Below are 17,399 nucleotides of genomic sequence, written 5' to 3'. Positions count from 1 at the left end.
TTAGTATGGGAGACTTCTAGACTTGGATGCAAGCTTAGGTGATCCAAGGTCAAGAAGCAAAGAGTTCTGTGACTGGGACTTTCTAACCTGTTTTTCTACTCTTAAACCTGTCATCAGTCCATTAAGCCTGTTTGCCTAAGGATAAAAAGTTCAGAAGAGGAAATGCCATATTTCTGAAGCGTCCTAAAGTACACTGTGATGAAAAAGGGAACATCTAGTTGTAAAGCAGGTAGCCAGTCCAGTGAGGCGCCTTTCCATGTGGACATTCCCTAGTAGTTCTGTAACTAGCAAGTGTCAAACAGAACATTTACATTTAAAAACAAAAATAAGCCATTTTAAGAGGATACTGCTTTAATGACCCTCTCAAAGATCCAAAGTTGAATATCATGAAAATCCTTTTTATTTTGTAATAGTATTTAGAAGAGCATTTCATCTAATATCATATTAGAAGATACATTGACATCTGCTAATTTTCCCCATAGTTTGTGCTTATACCTCCCGTTTGATTATTAGCTAAATAATAAGTTTTCTTAATGTCAACTCACAGGTAGATCTATGTTTCCTGCCAAGAACCTGGCAAAACCTAAATTTAAACAGTACACAGGGAAAGACTTATGAGAAAATGGAGCAATTTTGAAAAGTAGGCAAATAGCTAGAATTTGTCCTTTTTTACAGTAGGTAGATCTCCTTATGCCTAATACCTAAGCTAACTAACCAAAGACCTGAAGACTAAAAACAAATTAGAAGTTATAGTCTTACTACTCTCTTATTACAGAAGTTTTATTAAAACTTCTGTTTTCAGCTTTTTATTTAAGACCTATTCTAGGTTTCACTATTTTAAAAGTTATTTTGAGGAAGCTGGCATCTGCAAGTGAAATAGTCAACTTTTCTTGCACTTTAGCAGAAATTAAATGCAGTCAGAAGTTAAAAATATTTTTCACTCCTTGAAAGCAATGTTTCATTCGATTCCTATAAGGAGGGAGGGAAAAACTACTTAGGAAAATTACTATGTTAAGAAAGAGTGTCACAATGGGTAGAAAGTAGGAATGAGGGCCAGAGTCCAAGGTTAGGTCTTCTATTATATCAGTGACTTCTGGATTTCAGAGAGTTACTTAATGGATTTTCTTGAAACTGTTTCCTTATTCCTAAAATGAGTTACTACACATCACAAGGAAATATTTAAATGTTCTTGAAAATTGTTATATCACATTTAGCAACACAGAGAAAGCATTGATTTTAGGGTGTATATTGTTATATTTAATAATTCATCTAGATTTCTTTAATTTTATAATTTAGACCAACTTCCCTATAATCCTGAATTATGCAACGGGAAAATAAGAGTCAAACCCATATTATTTTATGTTAGAACAAAATTTGACACTTTAAGTTTGGCTAATAAATCTTTAAATATTATGAAAATAGACACTTATTGTTTTCATATTATCATTTACAGATAAACTCATTTTAGGAAAAGACAGCATTTTGTTGTAATATATAACATCATTAATAATCATCTAAAAAGTAAATTATGTTAAAATTTATTCAGAATACAATAATGCTATGAAAGTTATCTGCAAATTTACCAAACCTGAATCTCCCAAGACCCTTGCATTAAACTGATTAAATACTATAAAATAATGTTTAATGTACCAGGTTGATTTCCTAATAATCAGTCTTGTTGTGAAAATTTGATAAAAGTATTATTTTCTTATTAAAAGTTAGACAGCTATTGAAACTTAGCACTTGCTGGCTTAGTAGACACACTTTTTAAAGAATGTTAAGCTGCTCTAATGACTTTCTTTCAAAAGAGAAAAAAATTCAACAAGGGAATGTGCTGTATTTTCAGTCATGGAAGAAAAATAGTAACCCATAAATTATCTGGAGGAAAATATTTAACATGCAGGTACAGATAATGAACATTTTCCTGTGCCTAGAAATTGCAATGTGTCTAATATTTAAATAGTGAATAATGAGAAAGTTTAAAAAAGGAAATACTACAGTTTGTTATTTAATGAGCCTACATCCTGGTATTTTGAGGAATAGAAAATTAAATTACAGTCATCTGCCATCTTAAAACATTTGAACAATCAGACTGCTGTTCTAGTGGGCACACTGTAGGCTTTTAAGGTGTGAGTGGTACTATACCCTAAAAGCAGTTAAATAAAACATAGATTAAAAGCACCCTTTTACCTAAATCTTAATTGGTAAATACTTTTGCATAAATTTACATTTCTAAACCTTAATTTTTTTCCAAAGACTGACACATTTGTGTTTAGTTGGGCATTATTTTGTGTGTTCCCCTGTTACTTATGCATTAATTAGTTTTGTTTGCCTATGCATAATTTTTCTTAATTTTACAACAGTTGTTGTTTTTTTGTAATTGACAATGCAATTTACTGCATGTGTGCTTTCTGGCCCCCAAACAAGAATGTTAAGGTGTAAAGCACCAATCTCTTCATTTCAGGTTGTTAAAAAAAAAAAAAAATTGGATGAGACTGATTTCCAATTAATTTGCAGTGGTTACAGGGGAACAAAACAATTGCACCTACTAATTAAAATTTAAAATATTCCAAAGTGTCATCTTTAGGTGTCTCTGGAATATGTAATTTCCATTTCGGTTCATAGCTGGATCTGTAGAACCCGTGAGCTTGACAGCTGTATTAAGTTAAAGGCTCAGTAATACCTATTAGTACAAAACATGAAAAAAAAATACCATTAATCATTTATTTTAATTTTGCAGCTCTGTCATTTTCTCAGTATGTTTTAAAATTATGATGACACCATAATGTGCACAAATCGACCTGGATGAAGGGGAAACGGATCCACTACTTAGGGAAGTTACTGAAGTACATTATTAGAGCTTAATTAATGCCAAACTGATTAAATTTGATTGCATTTTGCACAAAAATATTTTAAAGATTGTTTTCTTCCTACATTATATTTTAAAAGCTTTACCAAATGTTGTATTTATAATTGGGCTTTAACTTTTTATACTTCTTTTATATATTTTATTTAAATATTATACATAAGCATAAATTGGTCTTCTATTTATTTTGAAAGTTATTGGTTTCAATTTTGAGAAATTCATTTCACTTTGGTTAAAAGATAATAATCTCTCATTTTTGTAGTCTCCAACAGTAACTCCAAAGCCAGTTGAACACAATATGCAAAATTGAAAAGAGACATGCTAAATCTGTAATAAATTTTGCATTCATATTGATATGGACATAGACTGTAAATGTGCTAAAAGGGATGAAATTGTTGTACCCAATGGACTTTTAAGCTTTCAAGAGGACCAATATTCACATCTAGTTCAAACTTGAGTTCCTCTAAAATGGGTACAGTTAGAAGTAATCTCCTTGTTGGTGGAAATTGTCAACTAATTCACAGTTTCAATTTCTTTCAGCAGTTGGAAATCTGTCTTCTGGTGGATACAGACAATAGAATCACCAGACCTGAGTTTGACTTTTCTCTCACACTTGCCTTCTGATCACACTTTATTTATCTCTTTGTTTTCTTTGATTTTTCTGTATTAAAATTAGGAAATGAGGCCAAAAACATATTCTAAGCTTTTTGTTAAGAGGCAACAATCTGTATTGTTCAAAATTTTAATGAGTAAGCCTTCTTATCTGTTAATAAAAACTGGTCCAGTGTTTTACAAAGGTTCCTACCCATTTAAAAAAAATATATACATGGACTTAAAACCCCTCTAGGAAATAAACTAAAAATAATTTTATAACTTATTGTTTTTATTTCTTTGGATATTCAGAACACATTGCACATGGTTCATTTGAGGATACTTAAGAAATTCAAGGAATTTTAACATATTCCATTGTGTCATCATGATAATTCTGTGGAGTGAACATGATGGATATTATTAAATAAGATGTTCAAACTAATGAATAAAAATTAATCAAATAAGGCAGCTATTTTACCCAAACCATCTCAAGAATATTGGTGAGTAATTTAACAAATGCTTATTGACAAAGCATATATTAATAACCCAATAATGTCTTATCAACATGATGTGTAGACAACAAGTGCTGACATTTTGTCCTAGAGTATTACAATGGAACAGCACAAAGAAAACCAAAACAAAATGTGATTTATGAAGTCAGAGCAGGTATATATTACCCACATATTCTCACAAATATAAGATTTTAATAATGATATGAGGATTATGAAGGAAAAGTTCATGGTACTGTGAACTGTGGTACTGTGGTTCAATGGTACAATAAGGAAGTGACAGAGAATGATTTTATTTGGTCAAAAGAGATCCAGAAAGCTTTCAAAAATCTCACAGTGGACCTGAGAAAGAAAAGATGAAGAAGAAATGATGAAGCCCAAAGGAAGGAAAGAGTGTCCTATGCAGTGTGGGAAGGAGCCTGATATGACAAGGATCTGAGAGAGAAAATGATAGATATGGGACAGAAACAGATATGGGGCCAAGCAGGAAATTGTGTAAGAATCAGAGCAGTAGGACCTTGAAGCCCAAAGGAGGAATTTTTAGCCTTAGTTTCAGAGTCTCATAGAATTAAAGAAAAGTTTAATCAGGAGAGAATTGTTAGCTTACTTGCATGGTGAAAAAAACAATCTGGGTGGGGAATGGATTAAAAAGATAGTCAATGAGCAGTTAGAGGACTTTTGTAATTCGACCTTAAAGTGTGGGAGTAAGGGGGCAAAATCAAGAAATACCCAACATATTTGAGGGATAAATCAATTGACTTTGATAAGCAGATTGGTTATGAGAGATAAGAAAAAGACAGTATCAAGGATTATCCTGGTTTCTAAATTATCTTGAGGAACTGAATAGTGGTAGGACAATTCTTTGAAATAGAATCCAGAAAACAATCAGGTAGTTTTCTCCATCTACTTTAGTACTAGTTCAACTGAATTATGCTCCCTAATCATTGACCTGGACACACTGTTGAGAATATCAGTTATCATTACACCATTGAATATATGTTTTATGGATAAGACATCAATACTGGGTATCCAATTTGATTAACATGTAATGCTTTAACTTTGAGGGAGAAGAAAGTCTTTAGATCAGTGCTATAATGTTCCAAAGAGAAAAGGATATGGCTGAATCTAAGAATTGGACTCCTGATGACTAGTAAATGCCCCACACTTTTTTCACCCTAATCTTTCCTTTGAGTAGAAGTAGAAACTACCATGTGGCAGGAATTATGCTGCCTGGTATTTCACAGAGAAAGCAGATAGCTATAATATGCAATTCCCCAGTGCCACCAAGATATTTTGAAAGCTTTGTCATCTCAGATAGAAGATGGCTTAGCAAAATGTGGTTTTAACTCAACTGTACATAATTACACTAAAAATAATATGTAAAATTTATAAAGTACATGTATGACATGTATCATTTAGTGCTTGCAGTGATCCTACAAAGTAGGTGCTATTCTTATACTTCTTTAATAAATATAGACTAAGGCTCTAAAACAGGATATCCATTGGCCACCACCTTATAGCTGGCCATTGGCCAAGGTGAGAATCAAACTGTTATATTATATCCCAAGTCTATATTCTGAAGCCCTATGCTAGATGAGAAAGACTACATAGAAAATTGTATATGAAACATTATTCATTAAGAAAATTAAAGCTTCTAGTTGCAAATATACCTTGGTTATAATCAGAAAGGAGAATCTCACCACCAAAATGTTTTCTTTTGTTCTGCTGTCGTTTTTCTTTCTTTCTTTTTTTTATGTGACCATATATTTGAAGATGCCCTATAAAAAGATAAACAGAAAAACAGGGTTAAAATTGTGGGTATAATTTCTCCATAGAGACACTAGAATATTAAAAATGGTTTCAAATGTCTTTGACCTTCATTGCCAACCAACTTAGAGCCATAAAAATATTTTGGAATGGAAAATAAAATTTATATCTTAAAAGATGTTTCATATCTAGTTATGACTATTTTTCTTGCAATGTGATCAAATAGCCCATTACTTTCAGGAAAAAGGTTCTTCTTTTCCATACATATTTAAAATGCTTGTGAATTTCATCAGCAAATAAACCTCTCAACCTCATTTTTTAGTGACTTTGTTTTAAATCTTCACAATGATTTCTCTGAATTTGATGTTAGATCAAAGACTTTAATATTAAATTTGAAAATTACTATCATTCCAGAAAATAATGGGTAGAATCACAAAGAAGCTGGGAAGGGATTTTAGAAAATTATGTTTCATTGCCTTTCTTTTTTGGCAGTTATGGACCTGAGAAATTCAGCATGCACTTTATCCCTGCTGTCATATGGCTCAGCTACATATTTGAATTCAAAATAGTTTCCATTATTGAAAGGATACAATCTGAAGTAGCTTTTAATGTTCTAGATAATTGCTAAATTGTCTGCCCACACATATTCAATGGCATTTATTTTCCGAAAATCCCATTTATTTTAAGGTAGCTGATTAAATCCAGTAATAATGAACTCTCAAAGAGATGAAGCAGGGAAAGAAAATTTTGGCTAGATTCAGAGAGAATATCTCTATTTTTATTTATTGACTTGATTATTTATTTATTGGTACTAAAGATTGAATCCAGGGGTGCTTTACCACTGAGCTATATCCCGATTCTTTTAACTTTTAAATTTTTCAGAGAGGGTCTTGCTAAATTGCTGAGGCTGATCTGTAACTTGTGATCCCTCTACCTTAGCCTCCTAAGTTCCTGGAATTATAGGCATGTGCTACCACCCCCAGCTCCTAGACTCCTTACTTTTATTTTAAAAGTAAGTTGCTATGCACTGAGTTACTTTCAAAGAATCATGTTATTAAGCTCACCCTAGTATACAACAATGAGAATTAATTAAAGACTTTATGTACTTAAACAAAATTTGATCAGTTGGTATAATACTGAAATCAAGGCAGTTAGTATATATTCCAATTCAGATTTTTAACAAAATAGATTCCAATGGTGGCACTCAGTAGAGCAAAGACATGCCATAGAAAATTATTTTCACTTTTATCCATATTTTAGCTATGAGCCCAATAAATCATGATTATAAATTAAAATTTGTTCTTTCACTTTATGTTTCATAATTCTAGGTTTACTTTTTAGTATTTTACTTAATAACATCAAGTATTAGCACATTATGACCTTATGGGCCAAAAATGACCAATTTCTTATTTTTGTACAGCTAAAGAGTTAAAATGGTTTTCACATTTATAAATGGTTGAAAAAAAATAAAATATTTTATAATGAGAAAATTATGTGAAATTCAAATGTTATTTCTTAAACAAATTTTATTGAAACATGGCCACAGTCATTTATTTACATAGAGTCTAAAAGTACCAATGGTCTACAGTGGCACTGTAGGTTAAGACCACATAGCCTATAGTATAAAAAACATATCTTCTAGCCCTTTACAGAAAATATTTGCCAATCTCAGAATTACATGGATATCTACCTAAAGATCCTACATATGTAGCTTTCAAATATGATTATTTCTGTGTTTAGAATTAGGTTAAACATTTTAATACTTTACATCCCTTATATGCAGACCATTGTGAATAACGTCAGCATACATGCAGCTTTGGCTTGAATCTGCAATGTCCTCTCCAATCCCAAAGCTCACATGTTGAAAGCATTGCCTCCCAATACAATGAGTTTCAGAGGTGCAGCTTTTAGGCAGCAACTGGATCATTAGGGCTCATCAGTGTATTAATCCATCAAATGAATTGATAACTGAATGGACTATTGGGAGGTGGGAAATAATTGGATTAAGTAGTTCACTGGGGATGTGCCCTGGAAGGGTGTTTTCCATGAATTCTCCTTTCTCTGCTTCTTGGCTGCCATGAACTGTGTAGAATTCCTCTACTACACCCTTCTGCCATGAGGTTCTGCCTCATCTTTATGGCCCAGAGAAATGGGGCTGGCCACCTATGCACTAATCCTCTGAAACCAGAAGGCACAATAAACCTTTTCTCCTCTCAGTTGTTTCTGTTATGAATTTTGGTCACAGTGACACAAAACTAACTTATACACATGCATATTACTAGATTAATGGAATATTAAGTCTTCACCTTACTTAATAAAAGAGAAATAAGCCACACTGAAGATGGATTGGAAATGTTTTCATAATGGCATTTTTTTCCATTTTTTCTCCTGCCTCTCCTGTTCTTTGTACTCATATTCTTCATAGGATATCATTCTCTTCCTTTATCCTCTAATTTCCATACTCCCAAGTAACAAAGTCTAACATCTGCTGTTTATATTTGCTATACCATTCTTCAGTAATCTAAGTGAATGATATTACTATATGTGTAGCAAAACTAAATCTGTCTGAAGACCTATTCCCCATTCTAAACACCAGACTCACATTTTCAAAAAATCTTGAACCTCTCCTTTAAAATGTCACATTCAACTCTGACTTCACTAACTTTCTGATTCTCACCCCTGCCAAAAAAAAAAAAAATGCTTATTTTGCTATAAAATAGTGTCACTTCACAACTAACAACTAATACCCAAAGCATGGGAATCATACTAGAAATTTTTCCTTTTCCAATATACCACACATCCAGTCATCTGCTTCAGCCTATAGATTTTTCCTCCTGAATGCCTTTTATATATGCCCCCTACTGCAATGTCTTTGGCACTACCATAACTAAAGTTCTTGAAATTCTTTTCTGAATTACTACATTAACCGTATACCTCCTTTTCCTGCCTCAGGTCTTGCACCCAACCCTTAATTTATGATGGTGTGACTGAAACTCCTTTAATTACATCACTGTCCTTCTACCATGATCCTAATTTTGTGTGTGTGTGTGTTACAAACTGAAAGGATCTCTATAGCACAACATGTATACATATTTCTCACTGTCATTAGACTAGAAAATTCATAGGTTAAGAAAAGAAAAAGGCTATTTAACTTGAAATCTCCAGCACTAAATGAAAATTAGGTGGTACCTAGAAGATTAAGAATAAAGATAACAAGTAATTGAAAATATTTGTTTTGTTACTATTAATTCTCAGTCATATTTTGGGATGCTATTCTCTTTCAGTCAGCAGTGATTTATTGACCTTGCCTCTTAGGAAGAAAATAAAATGACATATGGACCCAGGCTTCCCAAATTTAAACATGCATATAAATCATGTGTGATTCTTGTTATAAAGTAGAATCTGATTCAGAAGTTATGGGGAATCTGTATTTCTTAAGAATGATGTAAGTGCCTTGTTTTTGGACTGCATTTGAAGAACTAAGAACACTGGGATACAATATAATCACTGCATAGGGAATTTTTAAAGTTATTTAACATTTATATCAAGATAATATTTGAAAAACTACAATTATAGACTTGTCTCATCAATAGTACTGTGTCACAAGTCCATTCCTCAGATGAACTGTTCTGATTCTTCTAATAGTTTACTCCATATGTGTAAGTAATTTTCTGTTAATTTTGTGTTAGTTTTAGGTACACTGTATTTAATTCATTTTGTGGAGAGATGGTTTTTAACACTAACATTACTCTAATTCTCCTACTAATAATTAACAGTTAATGAGTGCTTTTTATGTGCCAAATAACATTCTAAGCATTTTGTGTACATCAATTCATTTATGTTTACAGGAAACCAATAAGACACTATATTAAAATCTTTACAGTACCAATGAGAGAAATGAATGACAACAATATCCCAAAAGTCCCAGATAGCAAACAATGGATATAAAACTCAGCCCAGAATAAAAGCCAAATAAATACTTTATTCTTACTATTAGTCTTTGAAAAAATTAATTGATAAATAATAATTGCATATATTTGTGCTAGCATTTTTACTATTAGGAGCTAAAGCTAGCACACTATGCAACCTTAATAATATTAACAGTTTACCACCAAAAAACAATGCTTTTTATCTTTGATTTGGTTATTGGTTTCTATGTTAAATCCTTGTTTCATAAAACTAAAACCAAAATCAAATTTTTAATCTCCATATTTTTAGATATGGACAAAATTAATTTGAAATAGAAAGACAAATAGAAAAACCATGGGCAGCAGAAATTCCTTTCTTCTGCTGCTGTTGGTTTCAAACTAGTAGATGCTCAGGAGACAGGAAGAGTTTTGATAGGGGATCATTCCATTGACGACAACATTTACCTTGCAGTTTTACGGCAATGTTCTAACTTCTGCAGTCATTCCAGGTTTATCTCTAATGGGTTCATTTTTGCTTCTGCCCAAATATACAAAGACATGTAATTTTCCAATGAGAGGATATGTGCAGAGAACCTGGACACATTATAGATATTTTGTGAATGCTGGTTTTCTCCATGTTACCTCCCCTCACCAAGAGGGAAATAACCAGTTGTTTTTCATTTCCATGGACAGATAAAAACGATATGGAATTAATTCTTTACAGAAATAAAGTTATATTTTAAAAAGAGTTGTATATTTTGACCAAAAGTTAAACAAAGAAGTTAAACAGAGAAGTTAAACAAAGAAGAAACCAGATTATAAATAATTATAAAAATAGAACTGGCTGTTAAACTCTTTCAAAACAGAAAAATAGAAGTGAATTATTAGTAACAAGGATACAGAGTCATAGTCTGTAAAGAGATTTGAATGAGATACTGTTATTTCAAAGGAATAAGAACATATGATTTCTTCTGAAGAAGGATATTCAATATAAAGATACTCATGATCCAACAAAATTCAAATACCTAAAAAAAACCACACAAGAACAAAAAAAAAATCTCATAGGCAATAATTTGTGACATCTTGGCTATACTTTGTCATAAATTGATGCTCATTTTATATGTGACTATAAAAATAAATTTCTTCCAAAGACTTAATAACAATTGAATAAAATTATCTTATCTTCTGAAATGTCTTTATACTATACCTTTTAAAGGAGTTAGTCTAGCAATTGTGAATCAGAAATATGTCTTCTAATTTTACCTGCTGTTTCATTTGATTTTAAGGTTATCATGTAAGTAATAGGTAATAACCACTTCCCCAGGTACTCATTTAAAAATAACATTTTTTTTGCATGTATAAATTGACTCATTTTCATTTCCAGCACAGAAAAATACAGTGCCTTTGCTTAGCCTCCTATTTCAGTGTGGATAATAATATTAAATGTGCTTCCTCAAGTTCTCTGTCCTACTAGACTATAACTTCTTGGGAGCAAAGATTGTGTATGGTCTATTTATTCTAAGTTCCTGGTAAAATGTCCAAAGAATAATAGAGGCTGAGTAAATTTTATAAAACGAATAAATGATGATTGATACTATATTAGATTTTGTCTAAAGCTAGAATTCAGAGGAGTTTAAAAATCAATGGCTTAATATTCAGTGTAATCTAAAACAATTATTAAGAGATAAAATTTGGTAGAGACCATTTTAAATCTATACAGACAGGTACATTTTTGGCATCTCATCTGTGTGGCTATCATCTGCCCACTTCTTAAGATAACAAAAATATAATAAAGTAAGATATCCAGAGATTTGGGGCCAGCTTAGCCTAGTGACCTTTTACAAGTGCAATTTATTTTTACAGTGAAAAGAAGAACACTGAACCCTTCTAGTATAACCTGATTCCAACAGACTTAAATAAAGTTGTTCATTCTTTCAAGGTTTCTCACTCCTGTCTTTATAGGCTGTGAAGTGAATTTCCATTTGCCAAAAGCCTAGTACTGATTTTAATGATCCTGTTCATGTGACAAACTTTTTTCTTTTTGTTTCATTGCTATTAATGAATGACAAGTGAAGGATATTCATTTTAACTTGAAAATGTCAGGTATGCACTTTAAGAGATATATTTTTTGCAGGTTTTAATGAGGTGGTGTTTCTTTTTGAAAGAAATACTCATCTCTGATAGGGATACCGTGCAGGTGACAACTGATATTTAATAAGCGATGGTTCTTGTATCAGTCACAGTAAGCTAAAGAAAATGTCTCAGATTGCTTTTGAAAAACTCTTAGCGTCACTAGCCCAAAGGCAAGATGTGACCTTTTTATTACATAATGAGAATCATTTATTATCTTACAATGTATCTTAAAGTCACAGACAAAATGCCACTTTGATAATTGCTTTCAATTAGCTTTGAGCATAGCATATATTCATAAAATGTCTTCTCTAATTTAGAGTTGAATTAGAGAAAATTGCAGACATAATCTACTTTAAGGTTGTCTCATTTAAGGTGATTCGTAGTTTTATATTAAAGAAATCAAAACGAGTAGCTTTAGAACAGTCTCTCTAAGTGTTTTAAGCAGGCTTTTCAATATTTGATTCTTTTCTATTACCAATTAATTAACAAATTAGAAAGCTAGTTCATCATTTCTGACCTTTTTTGCATGTTAACTTTTGACTTTCATTCTTAATGATTGTTTGGGAATTAAACCTTGCAGTTCATGTTGAAAGAAAGAAACAATATGATTAGCAAGATAAATAAGGCTCTCCAACTAAGCACATGTTAATGTGGGGCCATCACTGGGACTCTGGATACAGTAATGGTGCATCTTTTCCTGCTTTCAATAAATAATACATAACTAATGGTCAAGAAATTATAGTCAGTTATCATATAGCCTAAATAAAGAGTTTGGGGGTTTTACAGTACTACTAGCTAGGTTAGAGATAACATCATATTTAAATGTGACTTCAGCTAAATTTTATTTTTTGTTAGTATATTTAGCATTGGAATATTATTTAAATGCATATCCTGTTTCCTTTAAAAGTATGTTAGAAATTTTAAAAAAAAACTGAAAGGAAATTTTACTCTTGTGGTGTTTCAGTAACAAATGAAATACTTTTAACCTTAGCAGGGATTCTCTGAAATCAGTATTGTATTTGGAGATTACTCCTTCTCTCTCTCTCTCTCTTTTTTTCCTAGATAAAAATCACACACAAGAACCAAGCCCCAATGCTGATGGGCCCTCCTCCAAAAACCGGGTTATTCTGCTCCCTCGTCAAAAGAACAAGAAACCGAAGCAAGGAATAATCTTCTATGATTTTGTTCTTAGAAATTTAATTAGAATAATTGGGCCATGGAGCATTTATGCTGGAAATCTTCAAACCATTTCAAGTCTTCTGTTCATGCAAAATCATGGAATTGGTTTAATAGATTGTGTTTCTGAGCTAATGTAGAATTCAGCTATTAGAAAATTTATTGTCTCAGTTTTTATAGGCACCTTTGCATGAAGAAAGCAGAAGTTTACATGAAGTGGTACTGCATATTTTTGTTGCATGCATTTCCAAAGAGTTTTATGTCTCCCACTGCATCTTACTCAATTTCCATTTATTAATCTGTGAGAAAAACCTGTGAAACGTGAAAAGGAAATACCATGGGAAACACAAGTCTCAGTGTGATTCTAATTATTAATAAGCATTAATCAGTAATGCTGCAATGATCATAGTTGCAGATTGCTATACTTTTCCCTCTTAGTGTATCAAATGATCTTTGATGACTTAAGGAGACACTTTTAACTCAAAAGTTCTATTCAATAGTTGTCTATGATACTAAATAGTTTTTCTTCAACATCTTAACTCTTCTGAGTGGAAATAAATATCAGGTATAAGATTTTCTTGTGCTAAAAAATAGAAAATGTTTTTTTTTATTTTGTTCATTGGTTTTTAATTCCAAAAAATGAATTAAAATATGTTTCTTGGCAGTGAAGTGTGGTAATATGGCAAGCTTTATCCCTTTCTGTATGAGAATATAGAAGAAAATTTATAATCACACCAGAAACCAAATAGATGTTTTAAAATATGTGCTTAATTAATGTGTTTCTCACCAAATTTTCAGAAAAAGATGCTTCAGAGAAATGGGTTAATGCATAATTATATGGAACAAATTTATGGTTCTTATGATTAATTTTTGAGAGGTAACATATGGGAAGAGAGTGAGTTACCCATTTATTATGATCAAAATTCTCACCTTTCATAGACAGTAGGTCATACAGCACAAAGCTTGAGCCAATTTCTTGGTTATTTGGTCCTTTATAAATATAGATGTCTTTAATTTTTAATGGATCAGTTAAGTGCACTTGAAGAAAGTAAATGATTATATCAGTTCCCTTCTAGTATAAATTGGTATCTGTAATAATATTGAGCTCATTGAATCAAATCATGCATGCAGTTAGCCCCCTCCCATTCACGTATTCCAGTCCCATCTCTATGACATTTCAAATGTTTATTTGGAAATATTAAATGGCCTAGATCACTATTTAAGGTGTTCATGGCATGGTTGGGTTCTTTGATTATTTAAAGAAATCATGGAATTACTACTTTTCTTAGTGTTTCTTTAAGCTTGTGATATAAAATGAAATGCTTCTGAGCAGTCTTGGTATTGTTCATTCATATTGACTTGCATCTCATCATTGCATGTTTTATGTTTTCAAACATGCCATAAGGAAAACAAGTGCTTGAAATGCATGATTTATTAGTTTTCCTCTCCACTCTGCATTAAAGTGCCAATGATTTATCAGTTCTATTTTTCTATTGATTCATTCATCTTTGAATAACAAATAGCATTTAGTGATTCTGTTGAACACAATCCTGTGCATGGATTTATGGATTTCAAGTGAAATTGCTATAATTTTAGTTCTTTGGTTTGAAAACTCAACTGAATGCTGTTATATCAAATAGCTACTATCAAGCAATGTGGTATAATGGAAGATTATGTATAAAACATACTCTTTTAGTGTTTCAGGAACATTGGATGGTAAATATCAATCAACAATAAGTTTAATTGCTTTAAAAATAAAAGCTTTGAATAAAATTAAGACATAATTTAGCATTCCCAGGAAAATTATGATTACAATTGCAAATTTAGTATAGCAATCACTTACTGTAGTATAATAATAACAATAATAATAATAAAAGTTATTTGACAGAACAGTAATCTAGACCAAAAGAAATCTCAAAACAGTAACAAATGCATTACTGACATAATGTTACATAACACACACAATGATTTTGTGTATCTATGGTTACAGGTAGTAAATATTTTCACATGAATTGACAAAATTTTCTACAATGGGCACTCAGGCTTTGTGTCAAAAACATGTTTGAAGCCACAAATTATTTTATGTTCAGTACAACATACAATTATTTCTTGGCTACCTTTTAGAGTAGTATATCGTTTGAAGGCGGCAACAGTTTGTGAATCCCTCTGAACAATCTGTGCACTGCAAAGCTGTTAGAGAGACAGTGAGATGAGGCAAATTAAACAACCTGCCTACATGATTTCAATAATTGAAAGAATGAGATGCAGTTTTGCTTCGGTGTAGTTACATACCTACAATTAGTGCTAATAGTAGTTACTCACCTGTTCAGTTCAGTCAGTTGGATTCATTGGTACCATTAAGAAATGTTGAAATATGAATCCAATTTGACTTTTCCCAATTCATTTTCAAAAGATACTGCTGTTCTTGCCCTTCAAGTATGCTACTCCTGGGGTTTGGAAAGTAGTTTTTAAAAATCTACTTTGATGGTTTTGAAATCAGAGAAGATATTCTTTCTTTTATATGACAACTTCATGTGAAGAATATATATTTTAAGTAAAATTCTAAATGGAAAGTTCTGTGACATGTTAAAATACTGAATAATGAATGTTAGTTTTACAAAATGGAAACTTTTCTTCAGTGTGTGTGGGTGAGCATTTGAGTTGTGAGTCAACCTCTTTTAAGTATAGTAGACATAACGATTAACAGTTTTAAGTGAATAAAGCTCTTACATGAAAATTAACACTGGACCCAAGTATGGGAACCAAAGAAAAAGGGAGAAAAAAGATGCACACTGCTAAACACTGCCATACTCAGTACTGAACAGTAAGTACTAAATGCTAAGTTGGTAAATGGGGAGAATCCAGAATAAACCAAGATAGCCGCACTTTTAAGAAATAGGAATGGATATTTCTATATAACACCCAGAAAACTTAAAGGTTATAAGTTTGTTTTCCCACTTTCATGTGCATTTAATGTGAAAAGTGCCCATCAGTTTTTTGTAGTGGAAGGAGATAGCTTATAGAAACTGAAAAAGAAATAACATTGTAAAGAAGTTTTTAATTTAAAAAGGTCATATGATCATAGCTAAAAAAAAATTAAATGAAAAAAAAGGAAAGAAACCATAGGTTTAGTCATTTCATTTCCTTGGACAGCCAATGCAGGCAGAAATGTACATCCAGTGAGGACCAATGAATCATATACATGTTTCTACATTATGTTCTGTTTTCCTTTTTGAAGAGGATGGAGAGCAATTATAATTTTCAGGGAAGAATCTGTTTTGAATGTCAGACTGTATGCTACTTGAGTGGGACAAGATTTTTAGATGCTTCCATTCCTTTTTGTGCTAGTGTTAGTTTGTCTTGCATTGGTTATAAAAAGGAAAATGGACATTTCATGGCACATATACCACCAAAAAATATTAAAAGCATTATTTATATTCTACATTAAAAGATCAAACCCTTGTAAGATACACCAAGGCTGTAAAATTTAAGAAAATAAATTAATGAAAATCTGCAAAAGATCTTCATTTTGTGAAAGACAGAAATCACCACTTAAAACTCCCAATTAAATTGTATTGTATTTAAATAAAATTTGAATAAACCCACATTTGAAAGTTTCTATACATTCTTATTGTGTTTAAAATGTCGGATTCAGTTAATTACAGTATCTTAATTATTTTCTCAGAAAGTGTTATATAAAATATCCTGCTTTTTGAAATAAAAGTGTTAACCACTTACTTAAGTGTCATTCCTTACTGCCATTTGAGCCAAATGTTCTCTGTAAATGAGCTACTCCAGCAGTTCAGTAGTCAGCCTACTCCTGTGAGCATCCACTGGGAGTGCTGGAATAGCCACCCTGGCTTTCCTCACGAAGAAAGGAGGCTGTGTATTTTGGGATTGAATTCTGTGTCTTTAAAAACCAACCCTTTCAACTTTGTGGTGCTTTGTGCCCTGAGTTGCTGCTGTGAACATTATTATGGCAATTTCATCCATCAAAGAAAAGCTAGCAACCCAGGAGGATGGAATTATGTGGCCTTGAGTTGAATTTTTGGGATAAAACTGATTTCTAATTTAATTCTGTGTAGCAGACTTAAGCAGATATCTCTTGGGCATTGACTAAGTAAAAGAGTTTGCAAAGGATCTGAAGCAATTAAAAATTCAAAAGATACAATCTCTTTTCTAAGGGTCTATATATCTGCTAGACAAGGTAAGTATATTAAAGACTGGATTGTGTGAGTAAATAAGGTAAATGTGGCACATGTTCAGTGGAGAAAATGGTGATTTGGTAAAGCAATTTAAAAAGACATCTAAAGACAAATGGATCTGCAAATGTTTTTTTGAAAATCTAGAACTTTACACAAGGAAAGTATCATTAAGGGAATTCAGAATAAGAGAACATGAGTGAGAGCGTGGGTCACAGAAATCAAGCCCTGCATGTGCTGTTGACTC

At 31.9% G+C, this 17,399-nt stretch overlaps 1 protein-coding gene across 9 annotated transcripts in view; it reads left to right on the top strand.

Moving 5' to 3' along the window:
* Window positions 1-16,687, top strand: part of Dgkb (diacylglycerol kinase beta) — a 769,121-nt gene extending 752,434 nt beyond the window's left edge. For all 9 annotated transcript variants that reach the window (XM_058585317.1, XM_058585316.1, XM_058585318.1 and 6 more), the window contains one exon: window positions 12,837-16,687. In XM_058585317.1, coding sequence (XP_058441300.1) covers window positions 12,837-12,944 — 108 coding nt within the window. In that variant the 3' untranslated portion in view covers window positions 12,945-16,687. The remainder of the gene's footprint in view (window positions 1-12,836) is intronic.
* The last annotated feature ends 712 nt before the right edge of the window (window positions 16,688-17,399 follow it).

The sequence above is a fragment of the Marmota monax genome, unplaced genomic scaffold (genome assembly GCF_021218885.2).
Source record: "Marmota monax isolate L192 unplaced genomic scaffold, Marmota_monax_Labrador192_F-V1.1 WCK01_AAM20220418_F8-fsc00057, whole genome shotgun sequence".
Lineage (NCBI taxonomy): Eukaryota > Metazoa > Chordata > Mammalia > Rodentia > Sciuridae > Marmota > Marmota monax.
The sequence above is the reverse complement of the archived record's forward strand: the minus strand, read 5'-3'. Positions and strand labels throughout refer to the sequence as shown.